This window comes from Actinia tenebrosa, unplaced genomic scaffold (genome assembly GCF_029948245.1).
Source record: "Actinia tenebrosa isolate PJP-AT-01 unplaced genomic scaffold, QUT_ActTen_1.0 PGA_scaffold1__47_contigs__length_23844297, whole genome shotgun sequence".
NCBI classification, from domain to species: domain Eukaryota; kingdom Metazoa; phylum Cnidaria; class Anthozoa; order Actiniaria; family Actiniidae; genus Actinia; species Actinia tenebrosa.
This window is the reverse complement of record NW_028292578.1, coordinates 16,204,177-16,223,216: the sequence shown is the minus strand read 5'-3', so window position 1 is coordinate 16,223,216 and position 19,040 is coordinate 16,204,177. Positions and strand designations below refer to the sequence as shown.

Here is a 19,040-nt window from a genome sequence, read left to right as displayed (position 1 = left end):
ATAAAGGAAACCGAGAAAGATTTATTCATATTGAATTGTTTAGTCTATAACTAAATAAACAGTAGCCTTGCGAAAGAAAAAGAATTAGAAAGTAGGATAAGTTTTAAGACGATAAAAAGGACATCGTGAATTGAAATGAAAAAGTATCTTTTGAACGGAATAAAAGCGCGGCATTTGATTCAAATCATAAAAGAATATATTTTGCTGGGATATACATACTAATCACGTTCTCAAATCTTCCGTTAGAAATAATGTAAAATCTCTGTTTGTTCAACGTTCAACATATGTGCACATCGTTTCTATGGTGATACTCTTATCCTCCCCAAATCAACACATTTTGGAACAGCCTCTGCAACACGTCTGGGACATGCCTTCTTCTGGGGTTTTGGTATCTAAAACCAGATCGAACTTTTCTAGAATTGTTTCATGAACGTGCTCGCGTTTGTGAACGATTGGCTGTCGCACTCACCACTTCACAGGAATAAGCGTTAAATACAAAGAGATTAAGGTGGTTGGTTACTCCATCGTTCTGGATGTTACCAAGGATACGTAATGACCCATGCAGAGAACGGAGTGCTTAATATGTTTAGTCTCTGGCATGAGAAAAGTGTTGTTCAGGATTGATCGATAAACAGAAAATGTAAATATAGCTTTTTTAAATTTTACGTTGATCACGCAAGGCCAGAGAGATAGCTTAGTGTTCCGAGACGCTCAAAGCCATCTGATTGAGATGGAAACGGTAAATTTGCCGAAATACAAGAAAATACAAACAGAAAATTTAAACGAGTCACATATAGCTAGTGGGACCGGAAAACGGAATCTGTGATAATAGTCACGTTGATCATGAAGTGGGATAAACGATTGTTATGTAGAAGTGGAGAAGGATATAGTTTTAAAGGGACAAATTGAATGAAGAAATACGCGCAGAGAAAATAAGCGAAATAATTGAAATGGATAAACAGATACCACAAATGAATACTGTAAACACGTGCGCATTTCTTAATTATCATCTTACTACTATCGTTAGTTAAGTAGCATTACTGTTGACAACTACGCCAGCGAAGATAGAATTTTTTCCGCTGTTTTTCTTTACTTTCTGAACGTGCGCAATCTTTGTTCACTGCCCCTTGGAAAGATTCTTGTAATCAATTTTTAAATTAAAACTCTACTGAAAAGTCTATAGCCATAGTTATTAAACTCATTAATAATTCATGAGGAAAACACAACAGAAATCACGACCGTGAAGAGTTCTGTAAATCAGATACAGAATCCTGTTCATTTGCATGAACTTTAAGGTGGATTTTCTTGGCCAGATTCACTTTTATCTTGAAAATTTAAGCGAAACACAAAGGAACTAACCTAGACGTTTGATAAGTAATCTACAGTATTCGTGTCCGTGTTGTATCCAATATACAAACTCTCGGCTACGCCTCGAGTTCGTAGTCTGATACAACACGGCCACCCATACTGTATATATTACTGGTTTAGGGCTAATGAATGTTATCTGCTAACTGCGCGCTTCGGGCCGAAGGTTACCGATCAAACCCGAAAAGGTAAAGGCCGATGTCCGATGTCAAACGAAGTCACTCGCGCTCAAATCGACGCATTAGATAAAATTCAACACAGGGATCCCACTCATTATTTTACATTTACCAGTTAGGTCATTCGCTCAATACTGAGCATTTTAGACCACGCTAAATAATTATTAAAATGATTAAATAATTAACATATTAATAAATAGAATAAATAATAATAAATAGTAATTGTCCAACAAGTTAATAAATATCTGCAACTGCATTCTTAAATGCTGCAAGTGAGGTTGCTAGTGCTGCTTCCTAATTGGATTTTCTTGGAACTAGCGACCGCAGTGCCACTGTCAGCGGTTATCTTCCATATATTCAAAATGGAGGTCGAAGGTTTGTGTTTTCAGTCTTTCTCACGGACTTTGATAAAATAATGCTTATAATATTGATATTTTTTTCCGTTGAAGAAACTGTGACGTTCTTTGAAAAATGTATGGACAAAGATCCCGGGATGTCGGTGACTGTAGCTGCTATACACACGTTGATCGAGTTTATCAACACCACATCAGGTAAGGATATTTGTAGATCAAAGTGATTTTTTCTTGGCACGTGAAAAAATAAAAAACATACTAATAAGATTTACATAATTCTAGACGCTAATTCCATTGTGTAAAGGTAGAACTCTTAGCATTATTATGGTTTCAAGATTGTTTTTGCTAAATCACAAGGATATTATTTTTCCTGTGTCAATGATTGCTCAAACTCTATTTCATATTAATTTTCTAAAGCTTATATATTTCCAAAACTATTTTACCTTTTATCCCTTATCCCTAATTGTTTTTTGCCTAACCTGACATAATTATGATTTAAGTGCTGGTACATATAACTCCAAAATCTCACTCTTTTGTTACTATTTTGTAGCTGAAACTTTGTATGAGCTCAGAAACCTTCTTCAAAAAGTCATACAGACTCTGACAAGAGCTGATGTAGCTGTGACATCAGTATCGTCTGGATGTGAACTGTTTCTCAGGTTTATTACTCTAGCTTCTCTTGATAATCCAGTAAGTAGAGAAACCTATGAAAAGGAAATGGGGTGGGAAAAAGAATGAAAAAGAGATGGTAAAAAAAGGACAAGGACTGAGTGGGACAGCACCACAATAAAACTGGTTTTCACTTGCAACAGCATCAGAGGCAGAAGCAGCATATGAAAATCAGAAAAAGGTGTTAGAATCAGAGTTAATAGAAGCTCATCAGAATCAGAAGGATTGCAACTGTTTTCTTTTTCTTAGCTCTTGCTTACTCTTCTGATTTTCATATTTTCTTTTTAGGATTTTAAAGAATGTAAAAGACTTCTTGTCGAGAGAGGTAATTACATATACCATAAAGGATTAATAGTATTTAGTTTAACAAAGTATCCATAACTCCTGCAGGAGGGGGTTGTTGAAGCCCATACTTACTAACATTCCTTTACATAAGGGAAGCATGGTGGTGTCTCACCAATACAACCCAGGTTTGAACCTTTTAATCAGTATCATAAATAGAGTTGTTTGTTGATTCTCTCCATTGTTTCCAAGGTTTTTCTATGGGTTCTCCAGTTTTCATCCCTCCTCAAAAATCAACTTCTAAAATGCTTATTTGGGCAATCATCTTGTTAGAGCCTGGCTCTGTTGTTATTGTCCCACACAGACTTGATAGAAAATTTCTTGTTTTCGTATTTTTCAGGTCAGCTTTTCCTCAAGAGAGCAGCAGCAGCAAGAGCAAAGATAGCAAAGCTGGGCGACTCATTCATCAAAGATGGTGCTGTAAGTGAAATCTTGAAACACTTTCTCATTACTTTTTTTTAAAAATCCTTTGCTTTCAATAACATCTATGTTTTCCTTGTTTCAAGACAATTCTAACTCATTCAAGGTCAAGAGTAGTGCTGGAAATACTTAGAATGGCAGCCATACAAAAGAAACGATTTAATGTTTTTATCACAGAGTCCTGTCCTGATAAATCTGGGTTAGTATATGAGTATGAACACAATATATCATGGGTATATCAAGGCCTGGATATCTCGAACGTCCTGCTATCTCAGACTTAAGGTCACATCCCATTGGCTTATGTCACTACAATTTTACCCTCTTGAACCTATGTTATTTAGATCATTTTTTCTGAATCTATTGTATTGATATTTATTGTCTTGTAACTTTAAGGTGCCTTATGCATGACCAGCTTGAAGAAATTGGAATACCATCCAGAATAATATTAGATTCTGCCGTTGGGTTAGTAAACTAGTTTTACATTATACTATTTTACAGTCAACGAAGTGACCACCATCAGTGAATAGACCTTTTTGCCTTGGGCCTGTTGTTTTACCAAATGTTTCAGACTATTTGTAATTCCCTAAATTTTCTTTTCTTTGCTTAACGGTTGCAAATGAGAAAGCTCATCAATACGATTACAACTTAAAGGAATAATCTTATTTCTCAAGAGAATAACACCTGGTCTGAATTGAGGAAATATTATGCCCAAGGTTAAGAGCTCTGTAGAACTCTTGCATGTGACGTCAAAGCAGCTCAATTTGTAGGACACAACAAAAGAATTTAGAGAATTGGAAACCTATTGTTATGTCCTACAAATTGAGCTGCATTCTGACATGCTGTAATTTGTCTATTATCAAGTGACTAGTACATAGAGGTTGGCTGTAGATAAAGGATAGATAAAGGTTAGTACAAAAACCCTCTTTTGGACTTTGACAACTGGCCTTCTTTCTTCTTTTATACTTGTAGCTATATTATTGAGAAAGTTGACTTAGTTCTTGTTGGTGCAGAAGGAGTTGTTGAAAGTGGAGGAATCATTAATAAGGTAAGTCTTGGTAACTCTAAAGCTATTTCTTTTCAAGCTTTAGCTTTTATGTCCCTAATTATATTTTCATACATTATTTCAAAGAGAGTAGGAATATTTTGGTATTTTACAAGGTGTTTTGAAAATGATAGATGTTGTCTTAATGTTTTTCTTTTCTTATATCTTCCTTCGTTTGTAGATTGGTACGTATCAAATGGCAGTAATGACAAAAACAGCTAACAAGCCATTCTACGTGGTGGCTGAGAGCTTCAAGTTCGTTCGCCTTTACCCTCTAAACCAAGAAGATGTCCCCAACCAACATAAAGTAAGAATAAAAAACTTCAAATTTTATTAAACCCTGAAACAACCTCTGCTTTGAGCAAATTCAGGGTATGGCTAACTCACAGATTGAGCCCTGAAACAACCTCTGGTTTGATCAAATTCAGGGTATGGCTTACTCACAAATTGAACCCTGAAACAACCTCTGGTTTGATCAAAGTCAGTGCATGGCTAACTCACAGATTGAACCCTAAAACAACCTCTGGTTTGATCAAATTCGGGGTATGGCAAACTCACGGATTGAACCTGAAACAACCTCTGGTTTGATCAAAGTTAGGCTACTGCCAACTCACAGATTGTCTCAAATTAAGGGAGAGACCTAACAAACTCTACTCACATGTGATGCAGAGTCCAGGAATCAAACTTTAGAGTTTAGAGGTCAGGCAAGTGCATTTTATTAACATACAGAAAAGGTGATTCTGATAAGACTACACAGAGAAAATGACTCTGGATACCCTTAGAAAGAAAAAAACCTTTGATTGTCCTGGAGAGAGGGGGAGGGGAGGGTAGGGAGAGTGTTGACTGGCAGTTTCTTAAGGTATTAGGATACGTTTACGACCACTATGCGCGCAAACTTAAATAACGCGCTGGCTTTATAGTATAACACAAACAAAGTATACATTTTCTGAAAGCTGAGTAAATATAGTTTATAAAGAAATTTTCAAAATACGATTTTTTTTATTGTTGTTCACATTATTGCCCTCGAAGCGAAATTTGACTATGCCTCAGTGAAAACGTTAACGGACACGTACATTTTAAGCTATGTTTGCGAAAAATGGCTTAACATACTCAGGAGATAATAAGCTCAAAAAGGGTGTCCCAGATTTTTGATATCTGTTTTCTATCTCTCGCTATTTTTGATCAAAGTTCAGCGATCGCTTTTGGAGTGTTGTTTAGAGTAAAAAGCGTCATAACTTTGGAAAGAAATTAAATTTCAAAATTCGGAGACACCCTTTTTTGGATCATGAGTTATTTTATAAACTCTCCAAATTTTAAAAAAATTGAATGAAATCCAAGGGCCTTTTAGCTTTTTGAAGTTGAGGTTTCAGCGGCAAAAAAGATTCGAGAAAAACACATTTCTTTGTTTGGAGCCGGAAGCTGCAGGGAGCCACGATGGTGTTGGCCAAAACACCTTGAGCCTTCCATTTTGTCATCACTTGTCAAATTATCTGGTGTTCTGGACGATCGCAATGTAGGATCTTTTTACAATGACAAAGGAGCATGACAGATGTGCATATATTAAGCGACGGTACATTTCCGGTCTTGATAAAGTCACGATTTCGATTTTTCTCAAAATTTTGGCTTTTCCAATCAAAAATTGCAAGAAGTTTCACAAACATATGAAAGATAAAAGTTTAAAATTATGAAATTAAAAAAAAAATTTTTTTTCGAGCAATTCGTCATTTTTCGTATCCTAATACCTTAAAGGAGAATTTTTACTTTACCTTTATTAACATTGAGAAAAGTGATTCCTTCTTTTTCTCTTTATTCCTCCAGTATCCCAAGGACATTATCCAGACTGGCCACCCCCTGGTGGACTACACCCCTCCATCATACATCACCCTGTTATTCACTGACCTAGGTGTCCTGACCCCCTCTGCTGTCAGCGATGAACTGATCAAGCTGTATTTATGACTCAAGAACAGAGATGCTTTAAACTCAAGCCAAATACGAATATATGCTCACGTTCTCAGGGTGGTCGCGCGACGTTTCTCTCCCCATGAAAGAATGATTGCGTGACGTTGTGACGATCCCCAAGTTCACCTTCGTAGGAGGCTAAATGAATAGGAATCATTTTATTCAAATGGCGTTTTCAGGGTCGTCACGCAACGTTTCTCTCCCCACGGTAGAAAGATTGCGTGACGACGTGACGACCTAAAAAGATTAGGAAAAGAAGCGTAATCTAAGCCGGTAATTGTTCTCAGACTTTTACATCCCAGACAAAATATTTAAACAGTAACAAAAACTATTGCAATTTAAAGTATATATGACTGAGAATAAATATGACAAAAGGCTGAATAATTGTTAATTGTTGGGCATGGTTGCTTGACTAAGTGGCTTTGACGCGTCGAACGTAGTTTGAGCGCTTGTTAGCATTTTCAGTGGAATTGCATCTTAAGTTAAATTGCTTTAACTTATTGAGGAGTAAAACTAGATCTCAGTCTTAAAATAAGCTTCTTTCATCAGTATAATCTCAAAACTTTCGAAGCTATGTTATCTTCATCCTGATGGCGGTTAACGGATTTTAGTTTCAGGCATTTGTTACGAGATTTTTGGCTCGTGATTCTTCGAAAACTATAATCGAAATTTTCATCGATATTTTATTGCTCATGAACAAGAAATAACGTTACAGTATTTTACATTGTGATATGAAGACTCTGTCACAGTTTTCTGACTTCTGTTTGAATTATAAAAGAGCTTGAATTTTATCTGCGCAAACCTCAACATTCCACACCTGTTAAAGTTGATTTCTTTGCTTCCTTTTATTACGCATGCGCGCTTGTACCGTACAATGATCCTTATACGCATGCGTACTTCCATCAATACCTTTCATTCTTTCCAATACGCATGAACACTGATAGTTTTCCAGTGCCCATGCGTGCATTTCTTCCGAAAACCTGCGCCTATTTTCGGACATGCGCACAGACCAAGCATTTATGTTCAGAAAGATCACCGGTACCGAATTTGTTCTTGTGTCGTTCGTCTTTGTAGATTGACATTCCCCGTCATGCAGATTTACTGTTTTCTCTCATAAAAACGAATGAAGCAAATTCAAAAGTGAACCGAATGAATATTTGTATGACAACACGTGCGGCAGGAATGAATTTCCATCATATCTCTGGCGTGCCACAGCGCATTTATTCGGACCCTTGTTCATCGCTCGACATTGAAGAAATTGACGACCTCGATCTCATGCCCGGGTGCGGATAAGGTACCATTCGGTGCATGCGCAGTGCATCGTGGTAAGTCCGCTGACCATATGACGGGCTTGTTGGTGAGTTTGGTGATATGGGTGATCGCAGCCCTACAGGCGTCACCATTGGTGCCATCATTGATGGATAACTGCAGGGAGGTGGTGGAGAACCCACATGTGGGATACCATGACTTAGTTGACCTAACGCTGCCGCCCGACTCTCATGATAAGACCCTGGAATGTAACGAATTAATAGATTACGTTCCAGATATCTCAAAATATATCTCTTCATTGTTGGTTCTATATCTCCCTATCTCTCTTGACTTGAGGGTTTTTCTCCGGGTTTTCCAATTTTCTCCCTCTACAAAACCCAGGCTACTAAATTCCAATTCGGTTTGTGAGTTAGCCATGCCCTGACTTTGATCAGCCCAGAGGTCGTTTCAGGGTTGGATCTGTGAGTTAGCCATTCCCTGACTTATATCAGCCCAGAGGTTGTTTCAGGGTTCGATAAAAAGTTGAAAATTGTAAATCAGTGTTTCTTACCTGGGTAGCTGTCTGGTAATGCCATGGTGTACTGCGCATGCGCCATGGAAGGGGGATGAGAAGATATGCTTGAGGATGGAGTCGTAGATCTCTCATGACGAGAGTCGATCATTTCTCTGTTATGTCGTGGTCTTGGCATCATACTATTATTACCTGGTCCATTCTGATCCAACTGTTTCATTACTTCTATTACACTGCAACAAAAAACACATAAAGAAAATATGATATACAGAGCGAGATGAGTCGGTAAGCTGTGTGGGATGGGCTCTGAAATCATATAAAAACATGCGTTATAGGTAAATTACGAGCCTGGTATGAAACGACTGAAGAAGAGGGCCAATAAGCCTTTCACAACTTCAACTTCAACTTCAAGACAGTGCGTTAGCTGTAGCTGTTGTTTCTAGGAGATTATTTATTTACGTTGGTAAATAATTAGTTTCACCTTGATTGATCTATTTTGGAATCTCCTTTCTAGTCGAAAAATTACTTATTTGGATTGTTTTCATTTAGTAATTAAGAGAACCAGGACCATACTTCCAGACATCGAGTGCTGAACCGTCGTATGGACTTACGGCTACGCTGGAGATTTCGACCCCAACACCGCTATCCCGGGAGGAATTACAAACTGGTCAGAAAGCTCGGCAAAAGCCTAAGGGAGAGGTTAGTCGGCCCCTAGACCGTACATGATTTAACCCCTTGCTATGACCAGCAGACCCAGCATGTCGGTTGTGTCACTGATGGCTAAACGCACATGGACACTCTTTTCCATGTGGGATGCGTTTTGAGTTGTAAAGACCCCTTGCATGTGACGTCAAAGGAGCTCGATTTGGAGGACAAAACAAAATAATTTCCTCCAAATCGAGCTGCATGAGCGCTGCAAGGGGTCTATTGAATGGAACACTATTGAATTTATACGTCTACTGAGGGACATTTTCACACCAACACGTCATAAACTACACAAAAACTGAGTGCGCAGACATTTTTTGTCGTCCTTACCAATCTTCGGGATCACAGTCGCGGAATCCCTTAGCGAACGGGTTGCTAGCGATCTTTAGTTGAGTGATCTGAAAGAATCAGCGGGAAAAATAGGTTTGTTTTTAGCATTTTTCATCCAAACAAACATTAAAATTTGCTCTGCTGAAAGTCGTTACAAGATACGTGTAGGTGATTGGCTGCGTGTGAGCATGCGCGATTTGACTTTTTGTGAACTAAAAGACATTTTTATTTACTATGGAAACCAATAGAATTTTATATCCGATCATGCAAATGTTGGATGACTTTGTTGATGTCATCCAACATGGCGACAACATTTTGTCTTCTCGTCTCCTTTGGAACAAATAAAGGCAAGTTATAAATAACAATGAAACAGCCGCCATCTTGGTTGATCTAACAAGAGAAGCTAATGAGGAATGCTTTGTTATAGTCAACCAACATGGCGGCTATGACGCAACATGTACCCCAAGAATAACATTAATCTATGTGTTACCATATGGTTCTGGTAGGCAGTCACGGCCATGAACTGTGTTTCTGGGAAAACGAACGTTCGTATACGATCCTTGGCTACTTCATGCATGTGTGCTGAATTAGTCTTATCCGGGTCTTCGAGAATGACGTGAAAACGAGACTGATAGTTATGCATTGAATTGAGAATTATCTGTGGATTGAAGAACACAAACTTCGATATATAGACCTCTTTGGCTTTGGCGCAATGTTTTCCCATTGCAGACCACGTTTCATTCTCTTGAGAATAAGATTCTTCGTTTGAGTTGTATCCATATTCATGTGTCTTCTCATGTGCAATCCGCGTTAAACAAAGAAATGATACTACATAGGGAAAAAAATTTGGTCTGAAATGGCGAAACATTAAGTCCAAGTTAAAAAGGGGGCTTTACACTTTTAAACATAGTGCTTGGAATCTTTCTAAAATTCTAAAAGTACAACAACGAAAAATCCACATGACATTTCGTTAATACACGTCATACTCACGTGACCATTATCGTCCATCAGGTTATTGGTCAGTTTGAGTTTATCAAAAGACACGATCTGTTTCATCCACTGGGCGCCAGTACACGATGAATCAGGGTGAATGTGCACGCGTCCAGGTACACTGGGATCAGCTTTTCCCGCCACTAACCACTTGGAGCTGTGGAAGGCGTACCGGTAACGTTTGTCATCAACGGGAACAAAGTCCATCATCAGGATGTATCGAGCAGTCGGGTCCAGGCCTGACAGACGAACTTGAAATGTTGGGAACATACGTCTAGGAAAATGGGACACAGAAGAAATCAAATATCTATAAATAATCAAATGAAGAAATGAGAATATACACTGCACTGACAAGCCTCCTTTACATGTGAAAACGCTTTCGTGTTTCCATGTTGTGAACACGAGGCTAGTTAGTCGTTAGTCAAATTGGTCGCCATATTTCGATTTGGTGTGTATCAGGACATGAACAGATGATGATGAATTGAGTAAGGCTTGCCGTGACAGGATTTGGTATAGAAAAAGCAGACTAAGCACAGCAACTAAACACAGATAACAAGATTGATAAAGCAATGCCTCCCCACATACCTACCTTCTTGTTACTATCTAACAGCCACATCACAAACAACCAGTCCATACCTGCCTGCCTGCCAACTTAAACAATCTCTACTACCAGCCTCCTACATCCAACCAACCAACCAACCAGCCCACCCAATTCACCTACCAACATCCACCCACCTACAAACATCCACCCACCCACCCACCTACCAACATCCACCCACCCACCCACCTACCAACATTCACCCACCCACCCACCCATGTGCCAAGTTACCTTCCTTCCAAAGGAAACAACCACTGGACCAAATCAAAAGCTTTTGCACGAAGTCTCAAAAACGGCTATTATTGTAAGTTCCGAAAGCTCATGATTAGTCTACTTGTGTTACCAGAATAAAAATACTATAATCCATGAGGATACGCCAAAATCCTTTGTAAGAAGATTACAAACTGAACTTACATTGATAGGCCATGACGGTAAGCCTGAAACTCAGTCGAGTAAACGATTCCCCCACTGAAATTCGTATCGAAAAAATTCGTTCTTTAAAACTATTATGAGTATCGCTTTAGGATAATCAGTGAAGAGTAAATATATAAAAGGTAGCTCTTTAAGCTTAAAAAATTAACAACTCTTGCCAAAAATATATTCATTTTTGCTTCTTTTTCTGCATTAGTACTATTTCCTGCGCCGGCTTTTTTTATAGTTTCATTGTCATGGATTTATCATCCTAATCCTTTGACATTTATTCAAGTTTTTATACCGATAACCCCACACAAATATAGCCTGGAATGTCAATTAACAGAAAACAATTCGAAATCGTCATCTTTATCATCAAAGTTCTCGAGACAAAGCCATTTAGTTTTGTTTTTCTTTCTAATTATTTTCTAGATGGGTTAAAAGATAGAGATAACAGTAGCAGACGTGTCCTCTTGGAATAGACTAATCAATCTGTCTTTACAGGGTTAAAAAACAATAGCGCGAAATAAAAATTGAAAATACGTGGATGTTTTGATCGCCTGACTTATTTAGTAAAGGCATGCTACGACACAACGAACTGGCAAAATGAAGTTGCAGAAGAAAACTCACAAAAAAGCCGAAGTTTATCGCAAAATTCACTATATTTTCTTGATTGATCAGTGACTCCACGACTTCGAATCATTTCGATTTTTTCGTAAGAAAAGAGCAGATGTTCTCCTAACTTTCACACAGACGTTTTTCGTCCAGTTAGCCTTGTAGAAAGACTTTTGGTTCTTCATCACCCACTGAAGGAATTTTGGTTTTTCGTCACTTAAAATGATTCTCCAATAAATGGAATACGAGTCATAGTTTTATCAAGAGTTTACTGATTTAGGTAGGCGAACAGTCTATACAGGATACAAGAAACAGAACGAACTTAAAATAATGGACAGTATGTTGCTGTGTCGAGGGCTAATGGCCGTTTCATCATATGCGCTCATTCCGCGCAGTCAGAGATTTGTTCACCTTTCCTACCAGCACGAAAATTGCTAATGGTGAGTGCAGCTCAGCGGAAATTTTAACAGCCAAGAGTGTTACACAAGTGATAATACGAGCGATTCAAAAGAGGTCAGAATTATCCCTAACTCCGTCATCGCTGCGATAAAGATTTGTAAGAACAGCAAGCCGATAACAACGAGACGTAAATAACGCATTGCCCATTGATAGCCCAACTGACCAACTAACCTTCCTGCTTTAGTGACGATCATCTCTGTTCCAAGAGCATGAAATTCGTCCCACAAAGTTTTCATTTCAAGCTCCACACGCGCGTGAGCAAGGCTTCTTGATGAACCTCTAGAAGACGACGAGTTCTCGGCACATGGAGAACGAGTTTGTTGGCGTCTGCTGGAGGATAAACTCGAAATATAACAAGGAGAAGAGGCCTCGTTGTCTTCATCGGATTCGGACAGTGAGTCCGACCTTGAGGGAAGACGTTTGCCAGTACCAGCATTGAGAAGTCGCTCTGTATGAATTAAGAAGAATGTCAGGGGGAAAAATACTTAAATAAGTATTTGGATAAGTAAATTCAAATGTAAGATTCAATCCTGAGATTCGGTTTGATTTCCCCTGACAAATGAATCTACTTTGAGCATTTATTGATACAGGTTTAGAATCTTTGATGCTGTTTCATTCGAGAAGAAGACTTGAGCTCTCTATAAATATTGACTACTTGGATAAACACTTAAATATTTTAGATAAACACTGTTAGGTATGCTACCGATGATATTTCAACTATTGATGACGGAAAACGATGACTGGAATAAAACCACCTTGGGAAAGGAGCTTTTCAGTATTATTGGGAACTTCATCAATTGATGCTCGCACTAAAGGGGATTTCATTTTCCTCCAAGTTATCAACCTTATTGTAGCGTTTGATAGTCGTTTTGTATCAAGCTATAATATCAAGGTAGTTAATCACTGCATTGTCACAGGACGTAATAGCAGTATTCAGTCATAGTGACTTCATAACCCTGTGAAATGTGCTGATAAATAATTCATTTTTGATTACAAAATCTAACTTTTTCATACCTTCCATTTCTTGATGAAACTGTTGTGAGCTCCAAGTAGTGGCGTATGGTCCAGCACTCTGCCTCATGGTTTCTAAATCAATACAATGATGTGTACCGTCAATCAACTGCGCGATCGAAAACGCGTTGGCCTTCGCAGACAGCAATCCCAACTTGTCCATCTATTGTTATGCAATTGAAATAGGTGTCTAAATGCGTATAGAATATCGAGATCTGTTTAATGTCTCTATCGCTCGTCTGACACACAAACAGGACAGGCAAAGGAGTTATTACGCATGGACACCCCAAACAGATACCCTCGTTCGTCAAGTTCGGAGTGGTTAAAGTCGGGACAATAATAGGTGAAATCGTCGGTATCTAATTAGTGAATGAAATGCGTATCAGTCAGCTAAAATGTACTGCTTTGATCAATGACTCGTAGACGTTATAAGCTCAGTGTTTGATGATGGAACGGTTTTGAGATAAAAGGATTAAAGGAATCATTTCTGTATGAAGCTATGAAGTCGAGAGCGAACAATCTATTACTTGGGTCCATATTACAGATGGGATACAAGAGCGCCAATTATAACTCGTACGCAAGCAATTGCAAAAAGGACAGTTTATAATCCCATTGATGGTACGGTCAGTACTTGCCCCAGCCCCGGGCTACTGACACTTGATTGGTTTCATCTGTCAATCAATTTGTCGTTCTCCAGTTGTGGCCAATTCACAAAAAATGTCCTTATTAAGGAACTCAGATCATTTTATAGCTCTAATAACTGAACATTGAAGACCTCTTGCATAGGTTTGTCACGCGCCCTCAGAGCGAGAAAGAAAAAAAAATCCAAATCAAGCAAAGCTGGGATGCGGTTAACTTTCCATTAAAATTGTTAGTAGAATGTATCATCACACGAAATAGTTTGATACAATCTCAAGAATGATGGTAATATCATCAGGAAAGCGTGCAATTATTATTACAAAGTTTCCGTGGATGAGTTTTAAAAACCTACAAACAAAATGACATCCTGGTAGTTTGGAAATTCAGAAGCCGAGAAAATACCGTGAGAAACCGCGGGAAACCGTGTCAAAACTATACAGTAAAAGCTTTTTTTTTCCTTTTTTTCTTTTTCGTATAGATGAAAAATGATATATAGAAAAAAATGTCAACAAAAATTGATGAAATTCGGGGGGAAAACCCCTAAGTTCCACTAGTACTAACTTTTTTCAAAAAGCTTTCTCAACCCAAACTGCTAGCTGATATAACCGGATTAAGTAAACACATTATTCAAGGATGAAAGCGTATGGTTAGTTTTGAATTTACAAGTATTAAGGAAACGTTATTTTTAAAAATCTTTAACGTACTTTTCGATGTTGAAATGAGCGCGAAAAACCGTAGCACTTAAGGAGTAAACGGGAACGCACACGTACTCTTTTCTCTACCTCTCATTACATTCACTGCATGAGATGAACTTGCCAAACAGTCCAACAATTTATCCCCTAAGGCTTTTCTTCGTATTTTCAGAGACTTCTCGAGATACTAACAATAGCTCACGTCAATTAGCTAGGAATGCGGTTTGTTCACTGCCCTGTAGAAATGTCAAAAGCCAACACTACAAATCAGTTCACTGCTTGAGGCGAAAAACTAACAACCCAGACCTTCATCTTGGCTCGTTCGCTTATTTTTTTTCTCACGTTTTTTTTGGAAATCAACTTTTTAAAAGTCAAATATGTAAAATTCCTTAGTTTCGTGAGCAAAGGCAAAGTCAGTTGAAGTAAAAGGGAATAGAAAAAAAGAATATACGACATCAAAATAGATTGAAATGAATCCTGAAAACAAAAACAAAAAATTTGCTTATCAAACGAAAACACAAAAGAAACTGAAAATAAAACATTGAAGGTTTTTTTTCCGATTGAATTTCCCCGTTCTTCGTGAGCTTGAACGAATAATATCTGCCGGTCTGGTTTCTGTCATGTCGGAATAAGGATTAAAGTCGGCAATGCTCTTGTCACTATTACAGAATCCAGAAAAGGGGCCAAAAACACCGAACACCGTCTACCCTGACATTTTGGCGGCGTTGGATAAAAGGTAGCCTAACCAGAAAAATTCTCTTAAACCATTTTTTAACCAGATTTGACGGTCCTGTTTTCTTGTTTTTCTTGTTTTTTTTCTTCTTCTTTGTTTTGTTTTTCAATTATCAACAAATAATATAAGGATACTAGACGGTAATTCAATTTCGGATTTCCTCAAATTTGTTTTTAGTTCATTGAAGACGGTACTTTAAGAAAAATGGCAGTAAGAGTGGTTGAAATGGCGAGTTAGAATCACATATGAAATAGAAAGATTATAAGTACGAAGCACCTGGCTAGACAATAAAAAGATTCACAGCCTTTACAAAAGACGTTGTTTCAAGTATGGACCGCGGGAATTTAGATAGGTTTTACGAACGTCGAAGGTTTCTATTACGTAGTAAGAATTGGTGAGAATGAAAATTATAATATAGAATAGACCAATTAATGTATCGATAAGACTATGTTTTTTTTTTTTGCCGTGAAGTTATTGGAACTTTAAGTGAATAATAAGTGATGATGTCAAGTGATTTGTGCAAAGCAAGCCTACTCAATGGGACTTTTACCTGTAAACTTGTCGTAGCTAGTGAATCCACGCACGCGATTGTCTATCGATCATCAAAGTCCCACGTCTAGGCACCTGTGTGCTACGTGCCCGAATGACAGGAAGGTAGAGAGAAGTGTAGCACGTAGTAGGTACGTGGGGAAATATCTTAAAGGAAGTTCAGTGAAGATCTTAGCTTACTAGAGTTTGGGAAAAGCACTTTCCGTCTCAATGAGCCCACTTCAACTTGTCTATAGCGACCCAAGAGGTGATATCCATGTGATATGATTCTTGGATTAGCGCAGTACAATCTGATTCACCACACTGAATAAAAAGAGAATCTAGAGAACTTACTCCCAGTGTTAGAGACACCGTACTTTTTAGTGAATGTTGTTTTTTTAATCGGGGAAATGATCAGACACGCCTCAAAACCAAAGTGCTCGCTCTTCAAACCTTTTCATAAGATAGTATCACAAATACCTAGATCATAATGCTGATGAAACTCTAAGGTATGTGAGCCCATTTCTGAAACGTTGCGTATCTGCTTCTAGCAGCTGTTGGAACGAGCTGAGGAATCTTCAGTGGGCGCAACGCGCACTGATACATCAACTTTAAATAAAACAGATAGCCTTGACGCCTGACTAGAGTATACGTCGCTCGAAAACTTGTTGTTGATAAGAAACCTTGATATCATCGTACGGGACGAATGAAATGAAGAGATAAAGTCCAAAAATTGTCAAAAAGTGCTTCGAGATAAATCACTATATCTATTGGATGGTTGTACAGATGACGTGAATATAATGGCATCGCAACGAGAGATTCATTAACTGACAATTTAGTCTTTGTCCTTGTCCTCTCTGCTTCATGAGTTTCACTGAAGCCAATATAATAACTGTGAAGTTCTTGAAGCTCTTAAAAATGAAATTCAAGGAGATAGATAAACTCTCAACTTAGTATTTGATGAGAGAAAGTATATTATATCGTAGTGTGTAGACCGGATAATTCGTCGTTTTTTTGGACCCTCATCGTTTGTCCCAAAATCAGCTCGTTCAACCGAGGTGACTCAGAATTAAAGTGAAGATGCTTGAGAATGAGCAACATCAACAACACAAGGGCTAACAATCTACGTATCGCTTAAATAGTAAGAAGATTACCTTTAGTTATAAGCAATTGCCAGAGATTGTAAGCCGTGACCTCGATAGAAAGACTGTGCGTACAACTTGTCCCAAGTGTCGACTCTCAGGCTTCTAGTTTTTAGTGATTGATAAGGACATTTTGAATGACAACTTACTCAATGAAACACAGGGTGACCAGCCATGGAATAGGCAGTTACTTTGGTGAATCTGTTCGTGTCGTACATCCGCTGGGGAAAAAATACAATTCTAAGTTTCACGTCAGTTATGATTGCACAAGAAGACCCATATGGCCTCCAAACGGTGCTATAAACTGCTGAGGGGCTGTAGATACCTACTGGGGATTTTTAAATGAAAATTTAAGAAGTCAAGACGATGGGGGAGTAGATTTAAACATATCCGAGTGTTGAATGTTAAGTGTTTCAAATGGGATGAAATTCATTCTATAATTTGCGTGCCCTCCACCTAATTAAAGTCCCATTCCTATTCTTCATCTTCAACCTTGGTATTTTTTTACCGACATACGAACTAATTCAGCAGATGATTGCTGTAATGGTTATTAAATAACGCCTTCTAAATACTCCTAATTAAAGACTGTTTTTGGTGCTAATTATCTGCATATACACTTGAACTTATCCGTCAACCATTCCTTCCATATGACCAGCCCTAGGTAGTACACGTCCCATCCAAGGTGTCCAAGGTGTACATATACCTACATCAGTACAGGCCATAAATAGCCGGCCTATTATAGAAAATCTATCTGCAATAGCCTTTCTTTCATCACAGGTTCTTACTCTTTCTTATTGGCTGTTTGACCCACTGTGTGTCGGAAAACAAGCAGACAAATTCATAAAGCGAGTGGATATTTACTGCGTGTCAGTCAGCCATGTTGACCCGAACTTGGGAGCGAGCGATGGTAACTTATATTTGAGATTCCAGGCGTTTTTAACAACTGCTGAGCTATTTTGAGGAGTTGGGTTTCAGTGTTAGTAGCACGAAAGGGATTATTCCAACTCTGATGTGGGTACGTACGATGAAGTCCTATGACAAGAACACCGGGCTCGTAAAATAGAACTGGATATTAGGGTCAGGAGAAAGAAATAGATTTATAAACTTGGGTATGGATATTATTGATATCATCATCATCATCATCATCATCATTACGATCACCACTCAACATTGTCATCGTCCTCATCATCATCACAATCATTCATCTTCATCATCCATCATCTATCATTGTCATCGTCATCATCGTCACCACCATCATCCATCATCTATCATTGTCATCGTCGTCGTCATCATCATCATCATCACCACCATCACTCATCATCATTATCATCATCATCACTACCATCACTCATCATCATCATCATCGCCTAAGGAAACTTTTTTGCATCCCTTTTCAAGATCTCCCAGTGTGTTTTTAATTAAAGTCTTGGCTTGCCTACTCACGAATAAGTTGAGATTTTTAGCTGAAAGAAAAGCGACTTTTCCTCTCCTACAAATTGGATTAAGAGGTTTAACCAACGTAAATATTTAGCCTTATAAAGTACTTAGTAATTTTATAATCAGTAATGCTTGTTAAGGGCGGACCATTAGACAATGGATGGGCCGGGGAGAGGTTGCTTAAATCCCCCAAAAAATATCGACCAAGCACTGCACTTCACCTACGAAAACAATATAGCGCAACCTATCCTTTCAGTACTGAAATATCGAGCAAACAGTCCCCACCCCTCCCCCCCAACCAAAAAAGAAAAAAATGTGTGCAAGGGAACTTACAAAAAGAAATATCGTGCAATATAAATTCCTACAACCTCCCCCCTCAACTAATGGTCCATCCTTTAGTTAGAAACATATGTCTTTGAAAAACAATGTTGATAAAGCAATTTATCTTGCTTGAAAACCCTTCCGCTTAGACTTCCGTATAACGAAGAGCAATGCTGGAGCCGACCTCAAGTTGTAAACACCACTTTCAATTATATCGAACCCTGAAATAACCTCTGGGCTGATTAAATTAAGTGAGGGGTCCAGCTATACGCTAACTCACAGACCGAATTGGAATTTAGTGTGAGAAAAACCAAAGAACACGA

At 38.3% G+C, this 19,040-nt stretch overlaps 2 protein-coding genes across 2 annotated transcripts; one reads left to right on the top strand and one right to left on the bottom strand.

The window, feature by feature from the left end:
• The first annotated feature begins 1,893 nt into the window (after positions 1–1,893).
• On the top strand, positions 1,894–6,710 carry LOC116290365 (translation initiation factor eIF2B subunit alpha). The gene is made up of 10 exons (XM_031697383.2): positions 1,894–1,916; positions 1,991–2,092; positions 2,445–2,584; positions 2,852–2,888; positions 3,246–3,325; positions 3,412–3,524; positions 3,719–3,787; positions 4,295–4,370; positions 4,549–4,674; positions 6,186–6,710. The coding sequence occupies exons 1-10, from the start codon at positions 1,904–1,906 to the stop codon at positions 6,321–6,323; spliced, it is 894 nt and encodes a 297-aa protein (XP_031553243.1). The 5' UTR covers positions 1,894–1,903; the 3' UTR covers positions 6,324–6,710.
• A 281-nt stretch (positions 6,711–6,991) lies between these two features.
• Positions 6,992–17,763, bottom strand: LOC116290363 (T-box transcription factor TBX10). The gene is made up of 9 exons (XM_031697379.2): positions 17,745–17,763; positions 17,109–17,180; positions 13,229–13,300; positions 12,386–12,662; positions 10,132–10,405; positions 9,632–9,799; positions 9,142–9,209; positions 8,146–8,339; positions 6,992–7,836 (listed from the first exon to the last, which is right to left on the bottom strand). The coding sequence occupies exons 3-9, from the start codon at positions 13,293–13,295 to the stop codon at positions 7,547–7,549; spliced, it is 1,338 nt and encodes a 445-aa protein (XP_031553239.2). The 5' UTR covers positions 13,296–13,300; positions 17,109–17,180; positions 17,745–17,763; the 3' UTR covers positions 6,992–7,546.
• Between the last annotated feature and the right edge of the window lie 1,277 nt (positions 17,764–19,040).

Excerpts from the sequence above, each read along its gene's own strand:
- LOC116290365 (XM_031697383.2), top strand. Across the intron at positions 2,889-3,245 it reads AAGACTTCTTGTCGAGAGAG|GTCAGCTTTTCCTCAAGAGA; the intron begins GTAATTACATAT and ends CGTATTTTTCAG. Across the intron at positions 4,371-4,548 it reads GTGGAGGAATCATTAATAAG|ATTGGTACGTATCAAATGGC; the intron begins GTAAGTCTTGGT and ends CTTCGTTTGTAG.
- LOC116290363 (XM_031697379.2), bottom strand. The coding sequence starts at position 13,295 with ATGAGGCAGAGTGCTGGACCATACGCCACTACTTGGAGCTCACAACAG. Across the intron at positions 10,406-12,385 it reads ATCGTCACTAAAGCAGGAAG|ACGTATGTTCCCAACATTTC; the intron begins GTTAGTTGGTCA and ends CCATTTTCCTAG. Across the intron at positions 9,210-9,631 it reads CTGCCTACCAGAACCATATG|ATCACTCAACTAAAGATCGC; the intron begins GTAACACATAGA and ends TGATTCTTTCAG.